Source organism: Artibeus jamaicensis, unplaced genomic scaffold, assembly GCF_021234435.1.
Source record: "Artibeus jamaicensis isolate MK-2021 breed Jamaican fruit bat unplaced genomic scaffold, CSHL_Jam_final contig_354, whole genome shotgun sequence".
Lineage (NCBI taxonomy): Eukaryota > Metazoa > Chordata > Mammalia > Chiroptera > Phyllostomidae > Artibeus > Artibeus jamaicensis.
The window spans coordinates 27,280,966-27,295,302 of record NW_026521803.1 but is presented as its reverse complement, the minus strand read 5'-3'; the positions used below and the strand labels follow the sequence as shown (position 1 = coordinate 27,295,302).

Here is a 14,337-nt window from a genome sequence, read left to right as displayed (position 1 = left end):
CTGGCCGACTGCCTCAGTGGAGATGCCCCCAAGGAAGTTGGAAATGTGAGCTGGAGTTCAAATAGAACCTGGTGTCTGGGCTCATCATCACCTCTTACCCTCAGAATTGTATCCCCTTCTGTTTGTGCAAATACTGTATTGGAATCCACTTGCACTCTTTGCCTGCTGTAAGAGTTTGTGAGCTTCCTTGATGGTGAAGGGAGTACCCTAAATTGACCATAAACTCGCATAATTGAAGGGTGACACTGTTTCTTAAGACAGAGCCAGTCTAGACCAATGGCCTCTTTCTCTGCATATGTATTTATGTATGGTTATGTTTCTCTAGGTGTTTGAAGCTCAAGAATATGAACGAATAAACTTCTTTCGGAATGCATTGTGGTCACACATGAATCAGCTATCGAAACAATGTGTCACCAGCGATGACGTAAGTCAGAGGCATCTGTGGAGGATTTGTGAGAGTGGAAGGAACTGTAGACATTTATTAGTTCACCCCTCTCGTCTGAGGCCCAGAGAGGTACAGAGACTTGCCTAGAGCCACACAGTGGATAGAAGGACCCAGATAAGCAAGCACCTAACCTGTCTGACTCCTGGTCTATTTTACCACCACACTTTTCTCTTTAAGAAATTCAGAGCAGGAGGACAGAGAGGGAGACTCCAAAACAGTTTAATTAATGGAATACAGAGTTGTTACAGCCTGAGTGTGAGTCCCAGAGGGTCTGTCACTCCAGGACAGCACCAAGAGCCAGCAGACTGGCCCATGGCCATGCTAGTAGTGGTCACTCCAGGGTTCAAGATTTACTTCAGTGACATTCCTGGGACCATTTTCCAGGTTTAATTTGTTCACAGCAATCCTTGTAGGGTCCTGGGTCCCAGAGGGACCAGAATCAAGTTATCACAGCCTTCTTCGCTAAGAAATAGCCATCCTCACTTATATGAGACAGTCACTCTAGAAGAACAATTAAGCACAAAGAAAACCTGTGAGATTGAATGGAAGAACTTGTCTCCAAGTGATTATCTTTGTGTTTGTGTGTGGCCTTGGTCTCGGGACTTGGTATCTGTTTACTTTTAATGAGCCATGTTACCTGTGTTATGGCCCCCCTCTACCTTGATGTATCTTCTTTTTGTTAGATGTATGAAGAAGTCCGCAAGAGTTTAGAAATGTGCAGCATTGAGAAGGACATCGAGTACTTTGTGACTCAACGGAAAACTGGACAGACTCCACCAGGTGAGTGGAGCAGCGGGGCCGGGGGGTTATGTAAGCAACTCTATTAGTCTTTCTTGTCATGTGTTGTTGACAGTAGAAGATACATGCTGGTTCATGTTTCATTTCTTGATGATTCCCCTAGCGCCCATCATGTATGAGAATTTCTACTGCCCCCAGAGGAATGCAGCCCCACAAGGAAAGGCTACGGCGCCGAACTTGGCAAGGTAATGACCAGCTTTCTTTCACATGCAGAAAAATACTTTTAATAAACACTATTTATCATTAGTGTTCTGTTCTAAGACATTACAATGGAAACATAGCTACCACTGCATTTGCTTAGGGAGGTTGCTAGATTTTTGGAAATAGTGATTTTAGGACAAATGTGAAATGGATTTTACTGGTCCTAATTCGGGGAGAACATTATCATGCCTGTGTATGGATGTTATTATTCACACATGAGTCCTCTACCTTTCTTATGGCCCGTAGAGAGCAGGAGTCAGCAAGCTCTGATCTCCCTGTTTTGATAGGGCCTGTGAATATTTTAATGGTTGAAAAAAATGGACAGAATACTATCTTGGGAAGTGGAAATTACATGAAATACAAATTTCAGTGTTTGTCTATGAAGCGTTATTATAACGTGACCACACTCACTTTTTTACATTCTATCTATAGCTGCTTTCATACTGGTGTTGACTAGAGGCACAACAGATGTGATATATGGCCAGCAAGCCTAAGTCACTTACCACGTGGCTCTTCACAGAAGAGTTTGCTGCCCCTGACATAAAAGATCCTGCGAGAAGAGGAACTTTCATTTTATATACAGCCATCTTGAAGTTTAGGCTGTTGAATTTTCAGTCCATTATCTTAGAAAGATAATGGGGTGTTTGGGGGGGATGGCATAATCATCACCGCTGTTTAAGAATGCCAGGCACTGTTCAAAACAGTTCCTATGAATTAGCTCTTTTAATCCTCACGGTGAGGTAAGAGCTGTTGTACTTCCCATTTTGCGTGTGAGCGTGCGATGTACAAGGAGATCAGGGAATCTTGCCCACACAGCTGAGACGTCCCCGCTGCCAGTCTGGGTTTTGGGGGCGGGGCTCCGTGCTCCCGACCACATGCATCTCCCTCCTCAGTGCAACAGAATACCCACAGGCCTTTGGCTTCATCTGAACTTTTTTTTTTTTTAGATTTTATGTATTTATTTTTAGAGAGAAGGGAAGGGAAGGAGAAAGAGAGGGAGAGAAACATCCGTGTGTGGTTGCCTCTTGCTCGACCCCCCACTGGGGACCTTGCCCACAACCCAGGCATGTGCCCTGTCTGGGAGTTGAACTGGCGACCTTTTTGTTCCCAGGCCAGCACTCAGTCCACTCGGCCATACCAGCAGCCACACCAGCCAGGGCCATCAGAATTTTTCTTGACCCTCCAACACAGAAACCAGATCTGATGGGAGTGCAATATGCTTGTTGTGTAATGTGGAAAATTAGAAAAACAAGAAGTTTTCTGAAAGATTTTGGTTTTCGTTTCTTACAGGAGAGGGCCTCTCCCGATTCCTAAAAGCTTACCAGGTACGCTGCCAAGAAAGACATGGGAATGCTTAAATCAGGCTTCCTTTAAGGTGGGGTAGCTGGAATTCTGAAATAAAGGGAAAAAAGGGAATAAACAGAATCAAATTCCTGAAAGAATGTCTGTGTTAGAGTCTTATCATAGTAACTGTGTGTCACAGGGCGGAAACTGGTCATTTGTACCTATGCTTTAGCTAATCCAGGAGAATTTAGCTCCTGGAGGACCAAAGAAACTTCTTACAAGTCAGTCTTACTTAAGAGATTATTTCATTTTGGACCATGAGAACAGAAGAACTGAGACATAGTTTCCTTTGGATTACACAGAAATATAATTTATAGAATGTGTAGCTGTCTAGAACCATGTAACTTAATACTGCATATTTTGTGCATTGCCCATAATTGGATCTTTCACTAATCACCAGGCTCTTTTTCTTCTGTGAACTGTTATCATACCTTGGGAGAACCACGTATTTTAGCCTTTTGGTTAGTTCTTTGGGTAATAATAAAATCCTTGAGGGCAGCCCCTTTGTTTTTTCCTGTATGACTCACCATACCTAATACAGTGCCAGGCACATAATTCTCCTTGACAATGATTTGAATAAGAGAAAGATCTACCTGATTATGTCCAAGGGAATGAGGGAAGAGACAGCTATTGCTGCATTTAGCAGCTTAGCAAAAATTTAGTGACTGAAAATTAGTGGCTGCAATGACATCTTTGAACAATGTAAGGATTTACATTATTTTACTTCTTGTTGCCTTGTGATTACTTGACAATGTGGGACTTGTCGTCCATATTTCAAGATGACTTTACCATTGGTGCTGCTGTCTGGGCATGGATGAAAAAGGACAAAGAAATCAGAATAGGGATTTCCAGAAGATTCTCTGGTTTGTAGTCATGGCTACCATTTGTAGGTTTTGTTGCGAGACACATTTTCTTCTTACAAAAGGGCAGTCTCTAGAATCTCTGAGTGGAGCGCCTTGATTTGAAAGGGCTGAGACCGTATGAACAAATGTCAGCTTCATGTTGCTCTGTGTCCCTATGCAGATGACCCGGATTATTCTTTAATCGATGGCTACAGTTTGATCTACCAGTGACAACGATGGTAAGAGCCTTCAATTTTCATGTCATCAAGTTGCATTTAGATTGGTGATAGTATTTTTGAAGCCCTTGGTGCTTCTTTGTACGCCCCTGAAGCAAGCGAAGCCTTGCATCAGGCTGGCGTGCTGGTGGGCGTGGTCTTCCTGCGAGATGCCTTCTCCAGATCCCACCACTGAGAGGGGACTGAAGACTACTCCACACCTATTTGAATGAGAGTATTTTTCCTTCATTAACTAGTCGGCAACTCTTTACCTTACTCTCATTAGGCTCTTCTGTGGCCATTACCCACCCACGTTAAAGGCAATGCTCATAATCACCTGTAGACTGCCTGAATACACGAAAAAAACTTTTGATTGATAATAAATTTAGCTAATTCTAGGAAAAAAATAAGGGCAATGCTCCAAAACAAAACACACCTGATCCTCCCTTCTGCATCTCCCAAAGGGGAAAAGTCAAGAAGTCAATAGAAATAAGGCAAATGATGTTACACTCACCAGACACACAAGGGCATCACAGGGCTCCTCTGGCACCAGATTGCTACTGCTCTGAGCTCGACAACCACAGAGATTCCTGGAGTAGAACTACTAGGTCAACCACGGCTGCACACATGGTGCTTACTCTTTGGCATTTGAGTACTTGCAACATGCCCAAGTCCCTATCAGTCTTCACAAATGTTGAGGAATACCTCCGAAGCCAAAATAGCAATACTAAAAGAAACTCTTCCTAAAGTATAATTCTGTTAACCCAGTCAGGCATATCTTGGGGTTTGATGATATATGCATGTCGTCTGATGTGCACGTAAGGTCTAAAAGGATATATTCCCAAGCAGGCAATTGTTTTCTTTTTGTTTGCCTGTGTGTTCTAATTTGCCTGCAATGAAAATTTAATACTTCTTTAATTAAAAACTTTTAAAGACTCTATCCTCTTGCATACTTCTGGTCTTAATGTGTGTTCCTGGGAGTGATAGGAGAGGCAGGTAGGATCTAGGAAGTCATAATGGAAGCAGAACAGCCTCTCTCCCACCCTTTCTGGTTTTGCGTCGGTGACATTTTCTGTGACTCACGAAACAATACAGGTTTTTCACAGTGCTCCATGATGCTTTCCCTTCAGTGTTCCCTACCACCAGCGAGTGCTGGAAGTGAGCACAGCAAACAGTGCTTGTCTTCAGCCCCCTAAAAACGCCTACTCTGTGACTTCTAGCCATTTAGCTAGATAGGATGAAAACCATGTTGTCTGGAGTAGATTTTAGATTTTATTTATTTATTTTTAGAGAGAAGGGAAGGGAAAAAGTGCCTAACCAGCCAGTATTATTTATATTTAAATGTAAGTCTTTAAATTGCTCAGGAAATGTATTTAATATTTAAGGAACTTTGCTATAAAAGACATGGGAAAATGAAGACATAATAAAATATCCCGTCCTCTAACTGCATATAACTTCCTGATCTACAAGATGTAGTCTCTACAACCAGCCGTCATTTCCTCATTTTGTAAGGCTCCATCTTTCTCCTGGAAATAGGCCAGGCCCATATTAGAGGGGGAGCGGCAACATGGAAAAATTAATGACCTGGGATCCAAAGGTGGAACTGGCTCTGGACACCCGGATGGTGGCTTTGGGCAGGGCAGTGGCAACTCCAAGGGTTATTTTATTTTTAACTTCATTCTTTCAGCTCTCACCAGTTTGCAGAAAGCATATATTCTACTTGCTTAATAATAGCATTTGACCCCCAAACTCTAGTTCCTCTGAGCCTGAGAATCTGCTGGAACAAGCATGTTTACTCAAGTCACGTTATTTCATTGGGGTTCATTAGTGTCTGCCCCAGCTCAGTGAGTAGGAATTCAATATATAGATGTATAACTGACTGATGTAAGAGAATTTTAAAGATGGGAGTCTACCTTAGTTAGTAACTTCATAAGCAACTTAAAACAACATTTAAAATAGTTTGAAAGAACCTTTGAAATTGAAATTGAAATAGGAAGTTTTAGGAACTTGCAGTTTGCCCTACAGTTGTTTATTCTAGCTGCTATTCTTGTTTTTAATTCTAACATGTTTAGGCAAAGAGAGATTATAACTTTTTTGCATTCTTTAGAAAAGTTATTCTTTTCTTTCGTGCTTTCTTTTTTAAAAATATATATTTTCATTTTTAAATTACAGTGGTACAATATTACATTAGTTTCATGTGTACAATGTTGTGATTAGACATTTATATAACTTTGGAAGTGATCACCTGGATAAGTCTAGTACCCATCTGACACCATCCATAGTTATTACAATATTATTGACTATATCTCTACTCTGTACTTCACATACCCATGCCTATGCTGTAACTACCAATCTGTACTTTTAAATCCCTTTATCGTTTTTACCCATCTTTCAATTCTAAATTTTCTTTTCTTTTTTTTATTGAATTAACATGATGACATTGGTTAATAAAATTATATAGGTTTTAGGTATAGAATTCTATAGTACATCATCTGTACATTTCATTGTGTGTTCACCACTCCAAGTCTTTTCTAAATTTTATTTTTCAATTGCAGTTTATACTCTGTATCATTTTGTATTGGTTTCAGGTGCACAGCAGAGCGGTTAGACAGCCATACACTTTACAAAGCATGCTCCCTGATATTCCCAGTACCACCTGGCACCATACCTGGTTATTACAACATTACTGACTATACCCTCCATGCTGTACTTCACATCCCCAAGGCAGGTGATCACTTTTGAATGTGGAAATATGTGTATCAGAAAATACGAATATACATGTTATTTACCATAAAACGATGGAAGCTACTATCATATTCCATTGTTCTTCATCACTGGAATACCCATTTCTCGCCACATGCTTTCCTTAGCCAAACACACTTATTCATGTCGAATAAAATCTCAGCGTAGGAGGAGGGTCCTGACGTGAATGGTCAATTCAAATGAAATTTCTGTGTTATTTTCTTTCAGGACACAGAGCCTTTTCTGGTGCTTCTGTGGCCGGGAAGGAGGCAGCGCAGCTGAGTCTGTGGACGTTGCACCCGTGAAGACTTTGAAGTGAACCCTTGCTGTAATTTTTGATATTTTAAGTTTATGGTAAACATTTAGTTTAACTTAAGCTAGTAGAGTTCTGCAGTTTCCAAAAGAAGTTTACAGATCGACCCAGACTCAAGAATGATCCTTTCTCAATCAGTTACTGAAGTTGTGAATACATTGTTTTCTACTTGATCCAGAACAGTCTCTGGATTGGGCACCTTGACTCTTGGGGGATGGGGAACCGGGATGGCTGGAGCGGAGGCCGAGCCATCCCTTGTGCTGGAAGCCCCTCTGGCTCAAGGGCAGCGTGCTCTGGCATTTCCACAGTGACACACTCTCAGTGGTGCACGATTTAAAATGACCTTCCTTTTTGGCTGGAAGACTTAGAGGCCATCTGATCGTGCTTTCTCATTTTGCAGATGAGGAAATGAGACTCAGAGGTGGGAAATCAGTTTCCTTACTGTTGTCCCAGCGGGTTCTGGACATACCAGAACTAGAGTGTGAGCTCTTCCCACATCACTGTTCTTCTAACCCTTCCCGAGGCTGTGATGCTCTTGATGAAATTTAAGACGCCAACTGTTTTTGCTGGCAACTTTTAAACTGGGAAAATGACCAGGGTTTAAATGTCAGATTTATTTTTATATGGTTCACTGTGTGTACTGAACTCCACAGCACCCTGTTTAATTTGATGAGAAAGCATTGACAGTAATATATACTATTATTTCACACGCCCCTAAGAAAGTCAGGTAGGGGAGAGTTAACAGTTAACTTGTGACAGTTAATGGCCAGGCCCACTTGAGTTTCAGATGCTAAAGCATGCAAAAAAAAAAAGAAAGAAAAGAAAAGAAGGAAGGAAGGGGAACATCGTCAATAAAATATGGTATTTTTACCCTATTCCTCATGAGAAACTTAGAGTTTACACAGCCAGACCTCAGTCTTGGGTCTTCACAGAGAATCTTGCCTTTCTAGATCCTGGAATCTTTAAAGTGTCAACCCTACCCTTTTACAAAAATTGGGATCTTCCCTTTGTCACCCACAAACTACAGGGGGATTACGTGCCTTTTGTACAACATTCACACACGGAGAAAGCACTTCATTTTAGTTAATGACAAGTTAGAATAGCACTGGTACTCATTCATTATGTCATAAAATTCTGTTGCCACAAAGCAAATATTTTCCTCTCCTGCCCTGTGCGATAGCTTTCCCAGAACTAGGGGCAAATGGATCAAAAGAAGACTATTTTCCCTCTTTTAATGTAAAGCGCTAATGAAAGTGGCAGCCTCTTGTCATGGCAGGAAACTTGCAACAGTTGGACATCCTTTTGAGAAACTGAAGTTTGCAAAGGGCCACGGACTTCCCCAAATGAACAGTCTCAGGAAATTTTCCTTCAGACTCAGGACATTCTATTTCTAAGTGCTTTATTTATTGTTGGCAACTCCTCAGGGACTTCACCTTTCTCTCTATTAGTCAGTGTAATGGATGTAAAAGTGTTTTATGATTTGAAAATATCTGTATTTTCATTGCTCTTTCAGTTCAGTATGAAGTAAAATAAAGGTTCTCGATGATTTGGGATTTAGTTGGCCCGCTTGTGTTAACCATGTCACTCTCCCAAGCACTGTCTGACCCTTTGTCACATTCACTGTTGCTAGACTCGGGAGGACAAGCTGCTATGCAGGGAGCCCAAGCGGGGACTGGCAGCGTGCTGCTTCCTACGAGTCCTGCAGGTGCCAGCCTCGAGGCCACTTCCTCAGGGACTCCCACTTCTGTGTCCTTCCCACACTTTTCTTGTTATTACGTAATTCACTCTCATTCAAGGTTGGGCTACCCTCATAGACTTTAACCTCCATGAGAGCAAGGCCCCTCTCTGTCTGTTTTCCAGCCATATCCTGAGCACCGGACACACAGTAGTAAATATGAAAGAATCAGTGACCTAGAAGAGAGCATAGAGAAGCAACCAGCTGAGAGAGGAATAAGGAGTGTAAAGCCGGTCAAATAAGTATACGCATTACATTTAGTAAATATGAGCTACTGTACCCACTCTTGGTATCTTAATTTGGGTTTCACCTGGAGCAGACCCCACAATAAGGATTTTAGTGCAGGTACTTCTTCCTGGGGTTGGGGGAGTTGATCCCTAAAAGCACCAGTAAAAAAAATAGCACGCATTATCAAGGAAGCTACTACAGTGGGTAAGTGGGGCCTAAGCCTGTTGGGAACTTCTGGGGGGGTCAGGCACCCCAGAGAGCTCACCTGAGGGGAGGGGCTGGGATGGTCACCAATTCCCGTCAGTTGCAGGTAGAGGGCTGCTCCTAGGAGGCATTTCCTGACATTTCTGGCCTGCCGTGAACTCTGGCAGAGCCAGTTCCAGCAGCTGCAGAGGATCCTCGGCAGTCGGAAGGCGGGCCGTGGTGTAAGGAGGTCATAGGTGCAGAGGAGATCTAGATGGGGCACTGACAGTGTTGACCCCATGTGGATCAGATGCACCTGTGCCCACATGGAGTGGTGCACTCCATCCTGTCACCACCTCAAATCCCAGTGTCCAGAGCTCGCATGTGCTCACACACAACACACACACACCAGGAAGTTTAATAGCATAAGCTCTAGTCCTGTCGCCACAGATGGTTCTGAGTTCATAAGTGAGATTCATTATCTCCTTCCTCTACTGCCCTCTTATGGAGTGAATTGTGTCCCTTCAAACTCATATGTTAAAGGACCCAACTCTTAGTACCTCAGAATGGGACTGTTTTTGGAAATAGGGCCTATAATGAGGTAATTAAATTGAAGTAAAGCTGTTGGGGTGAGGCCCTAATCCAGTCTTACTGGTGTCCTTATAGGCAGAGGAAGAGAAACCAGAGGTGCTAGGGCACAAAGGGACAAGCGTGTCAAGAGGCATCAGGAGGGTGGTCATCAAGAGGGCAGCAGTCTGCAAGCCAAGGAGAGGGACCTCACAGGAAACTGACCATGCCAGCACCTTGATCTTGGACTTCCAGCCTTCAGAACTGCAGGAAAATTAATTTAGATAGTTTAAGCCACCCAGTCTGTGGCGTTCTGCTATGGCAGCCCTAGCAAGCTAACACACACACACACACACACACACACACTTTAGGTTCCTGTCACACTTGGCATGCCTTCTGCTTGTCTAGGTTGCTTGACTGGTGGGGTTACCCAGACCCTCACCCCTAAGGGGTCTTAAGCCCTGGTTATCAGGCTCTTGTCAGACCCCGTTGACTGAAATTGCCAATGCGTGTTCATCACCAGGCACGGCAACACCAAGAGGCATCCCAGTAAAATTCCTGAGTTCCATACATCTTCTTCCCTGCCCTTCTTCCTGATAGTAATCACCTACTCCTGCTGGGTACTTACTGCTTCCCTTGCTTGGTAGTCTTTTGGCATGAAGACCCCCAAATGACCAGGCATCAGCCGCAGCTTTACTGGAACCCTTTCTACGTCCCCTGGTAGGTGTATCCCCTGCTGACCACCTAAAGTCAGGTACTCTAGTCCAGCAGAGCCTAATGTTGAAAGGATGGGAACACGAATTCCCCGGGTGGGTCAATGTGAGCTATGGTGACAGAGTCCACTCCTACCTCTTGGATTCCAGACCTGTGTTTTCTATCTGTTGGAGTCAGAATGTACAGTACCATATTGTGACCATATGTGCCCCATATTCCTCATCTTCGAGACCAGCATTCCAACCCTGCAAAGATGCTTTCATGTTGCTGTGCCTTTAAGAGGCCATCCCAATATTCTATCAGGGCCATAGTTTCAATGTATTGTAGTGTTTAGGAGACAAAGTGCAGCCTGTGCACACTTGTAAAGTGAAGCTCTTGGTGTAAGGCATGCGTTCTCAGCTAGGGCAGTATTGCTTTCAAGGGGGTGACGATTAGTTTTCGATGGGCAGAACAACTCTTCTGGTGCCTAAAGCACAGATATACAGAAAGTACGTAAACAAATACAGTACATCCGTGGCATTAAAATTTGTGGGAGTGGCAATTAGAAAAAATGTCTAAAAAGACATTAGGGGAGTGGTAATGAAAACTTGATAAGCACTTGTCAAAGGGACTGTTATGTGAAATTTCATAATGATATAGACCCATAGTCTTTGCATAATGTTGCTGGCCAAGCCACTATGGGCAGAAAAGGTGAATCCATCCTAGGGATCGACCCCAAGGAGATGGATCTCTGTCCTTCCCAGAGTGGAAGGAGTTTGATAAAGTCAATTTGCCACCGAGTGGGTGGTTGGTTTCCTTGAGGGACGGTGACATATTTAGGGCTAAGTCTCTGAAGCTAATTGTTCAGACATCCAGCGGTAGCCACTCAATCGGGCCTGGTGAGTGGGACCCCCTCTAGAGTTTCATCCCTGCCACTGCAGCTACTGTCTGTGAGCCCGGTGAGGAAGCCCTGAGGCAGCCAAGGACCGAGGCTGGCTGGACTCCCCAGGATGGGTGGTTAGGTTAGTCATCCTAACCACCTGGTTGTTTTGTACCTCCTGTGATGGACATTTTCATGTGGGCACTAACATAAGACACAAACGTTTGACCTTTCATGCCTACTCGTTAGTCTGCTAACCTTGTCTCTTGATCAGCCAGTCACATCATGTGTCACTGCCCAGAAGTCTTTGCATATACTCACCTTGGGCTGTGCCTCCTTCCACACAAGGCTGATGACCAGCTGCATCACCTGACGCAATGCCCACTGGGAGTAATTCTCACCACTGGCTTCCACAGTCACTCCTGACTGGGGCTGTAGTGTGGCGGCAATCCCCACACAGACTAATTAACATAGAGAGCCGATCTATCTTTGAACCAGACCTGAGTTTGTTTGTTCTCCATCAGCTGGGTGGAAGGAACCTATGCGGCCACAGGTATGAGCTGAAGGAGAGGTGTAAGTGCGACAGAGGAAGGCGATGGAGGCGCATGCATTGCCTGTTTGTGTGATGTCTTTGGCTTTCTGACTCTCGGGGTCGCCCCACCTGTCCAGAATGTCCCATTCCCATTGGACAGTGGATCGCTGATGTGCTGGCTTGACTCAGCTGTCTGAAGAAAGCTAAAATATTTTAGTCACAACATTATTTCAAGTTTGTATTTCCTTTATGTTTTAATAAAATGGATCTCTTTAAATGAAACCATGGGGGTTTTCTGGCTTTTCTTATTAGTCCTTGGTGCCATGAACTTGTAATTTTCTTCAGTGCACCAACAGCAGTTGGTAACAACCAATCAGGACTTCCCATCTCTCAAATGCTCGCGATATTGAATAAGCCCTTCCCCCTGAATCTTACTTTATTCACCCCAGGTGAGGCCTCTAATAATTGTGATGCTTTAAGCTCAGAGTTTCTCACCATTCTACTCCCATAAACAGTGAGACCCTTGTTACCATCTAACTGGGAAGGAGTCTAATTCCAGTAACCCATCCTGACACGCGAGTACCGTTTCTAGTGCTGTCTTAGCGTGGGTTACCCGCAGAAGGAGGCCCAGAGACAAGAATTTCAGATCAAGTTGTTTATTTGGAAGGTGCATCCAGTGGACACCAGTATTAAAATAGGAAGTGAAAAAGGAAAGAGAGGAAGTGAACAAACTGGGTTGTCAACCAGGTTTCCACTGTGGTAAAGGAGGCGACTCACCCTGGAGGCCCTGGGAAATAGCGCAGAACAGCAGGTCAGCAGGTGGGGGAGCTGGGTGTCTGTACCAGTTGGCTTAAGCTGCTGGAATACCCATGAACTGGGAGGCTTAAATAACGGACGTTCATTACCTCACAGTTGGGAGTTTCAAAATCAAGGTGTCAGCAGCGTTGGTTCCTTCGGAGGGCCGTGAAGGAGGGATCTGTTCCTGGCCTCTCTCCCTGCCTTGTGTGTGTCTGTGTCAAATCCCCGCTTTCTGTAAGGACACCAGCTGTATTGGATGAGGGCCTACCCTTATGACCTCATTTTGACTTGATTACCCCATGGAAAGACCCTGTTTCCAAATAAAGTCCCATTTGGAAATACTGAGGGTTAGGACTTCAACATACACAATTTTGGGGATGCAGTTCAATCTGTGACTATTTACATGCCAACTCCCATGTTCCTGGTTGAGGGTTGCTTTCAATTCAGGGCAGTGGGTTAGTTCCCGGGCACTTTTAGCTCATTGTACATGTGGCCAGGTGAGCTCTGAGGCTCAGAGGTGCTACCTGTTGGGATTGGGGTCTGCATACTCAAAACGAAGTGCCCAGAGGATGCACGTGGGGCATGAGCAGGGTCTGATGCTTTGGGGTACAAATCACTGCTTCTAGGACCAATTTAAACTTTTTTTCTTAGTAGGTAAGATTATGAAAGGGAAAATAATAGGAAAAAGACAAGTTTTACATGTTTTTCTTCCTGGGGAAGCCAACGTCTATAACAGAAGAGAGCCCCTCTGTACAAGAGTCTTAAAAAAATATAGCCTGGGTATTGTTGGTGATTACTTGCACTGTCAGCTAATTGTCTCAAGAAACTGAAATAATTTAGAAGTAACATGATTTTTAATACCTTAAAAATTCATTTAGTAAGCACGAATGATGACATAATGCCTCCTACAGAATGATGTAGAGCAGGGGTCCCCCAACCTCCGGGCTGCAGACCAGTACCGGTCCAGGCCTGTTGGGAACTGGCCGGCATAGCAGGACGTGAGCTAGAATGTAATGCACTTGAAATCGTTCTGACACCATCGTCCCCACCCCAGACCATGCAAAAATTGCCTTCCACGAAACTTGTTCCTGGTGCCAAAAAGGTTGGGGGCCACTGGTGCAGAGGAAGTAATTGACTATAAAATGAATGACTTCTTGGAAATCCTGTCACAGGAGGTTTCATCATTGCAGAGTCGCCACCAGATGGCCACAGAGATTCTGGAATCCAATTTTGTGAGCAAGTCTGAGAAACGTCCAGGAGGGACTCCTTCCCGAGTTCATCAGCTTTCACCAACCCCCTTTGGACAAGCGCTGTTCCTGATGCTGGCTGACTTAGGAATCCTGGCCGTGTTACATTTTGGGGTGCCGTAATATATATAGTATGTGAATTACACTCCTTCCCTGAATGCCTGGTGTTTTGTTTTTAATTGATTAGGATTTTTCTGAGATTAAAAGCTATTTTAAATTCTGAAAGTTGTAGTAAAAATTAATATAACCCAATTGAAAGGCGATTTGGTAAATATTTACTAACATTAAAAATGAAAGCTTTGCAACGTGGGCCCAGCATAATGGCTCCCACGAAGAAGGGTGGCGAAAAGGGCCGCTCTGCCATCAACAGAGTAGTGACCAGAGAGTGCACACCATCAACGTCCACGAGCGCATCCATAGGTATGCGTTTCAGGAAGCACACCCCCAGGCCCTCAAAGAGATCCAGAAATTTGCCATTAGAAGAGGGGGACTCCAGATGTGCGCATCGACACCAGGCTCAACAAAGCTGTCTGGGCCACAGGAATAAGGAATGTCCCATACCGTAGCCCAGCGT

General features: G+C 44.0%; 1 protein-coding gene across 1 annotated transcript in view; it reads left to right on the top strand.

The window, feature by feature from the left end:
- The window catches only part of PSTPIP2 (proline-serine-threonine phosphatase interacting protein 2), a 60,333-nt gene extending 52,604 nt beyond the window's left edge, over positions 1 to 7,729 (top strand). Inside the window, exons 10-15 of the mRNA XM_037165122.2 lie at positions 326 to 424; positions 1,129 to 1,225; positions 1,347 to 1,428; positions 2,735 to 2,769; positions 3,812 to 3,869; positions 6,816 to 7,729. Of these exons, the coding sequence (XP_037021017.1) occupies positions 326 to 424; positions 1,129 to 1,225; positions 1,347 to 1,428; positions 2,735 to 2,769; positions 3,812 to 3,861 (363 nt within the window). The 3' untranslated portion in view covers positions 3,862 to 3,869; positions 6,816 to 7,729. The remainder of the gene's footprint in view (positions 1 to 325; positions 425 to 1,128; positions 1,226 to 1,346; positions 1,429 to 2,734; positions 2,770 to 3,811; positions 3,870 to 6,815) is intronic.
- The last annotated feature ends 6,608 nt before the right edge of the window (positions 7,730 to 14,337 follow it).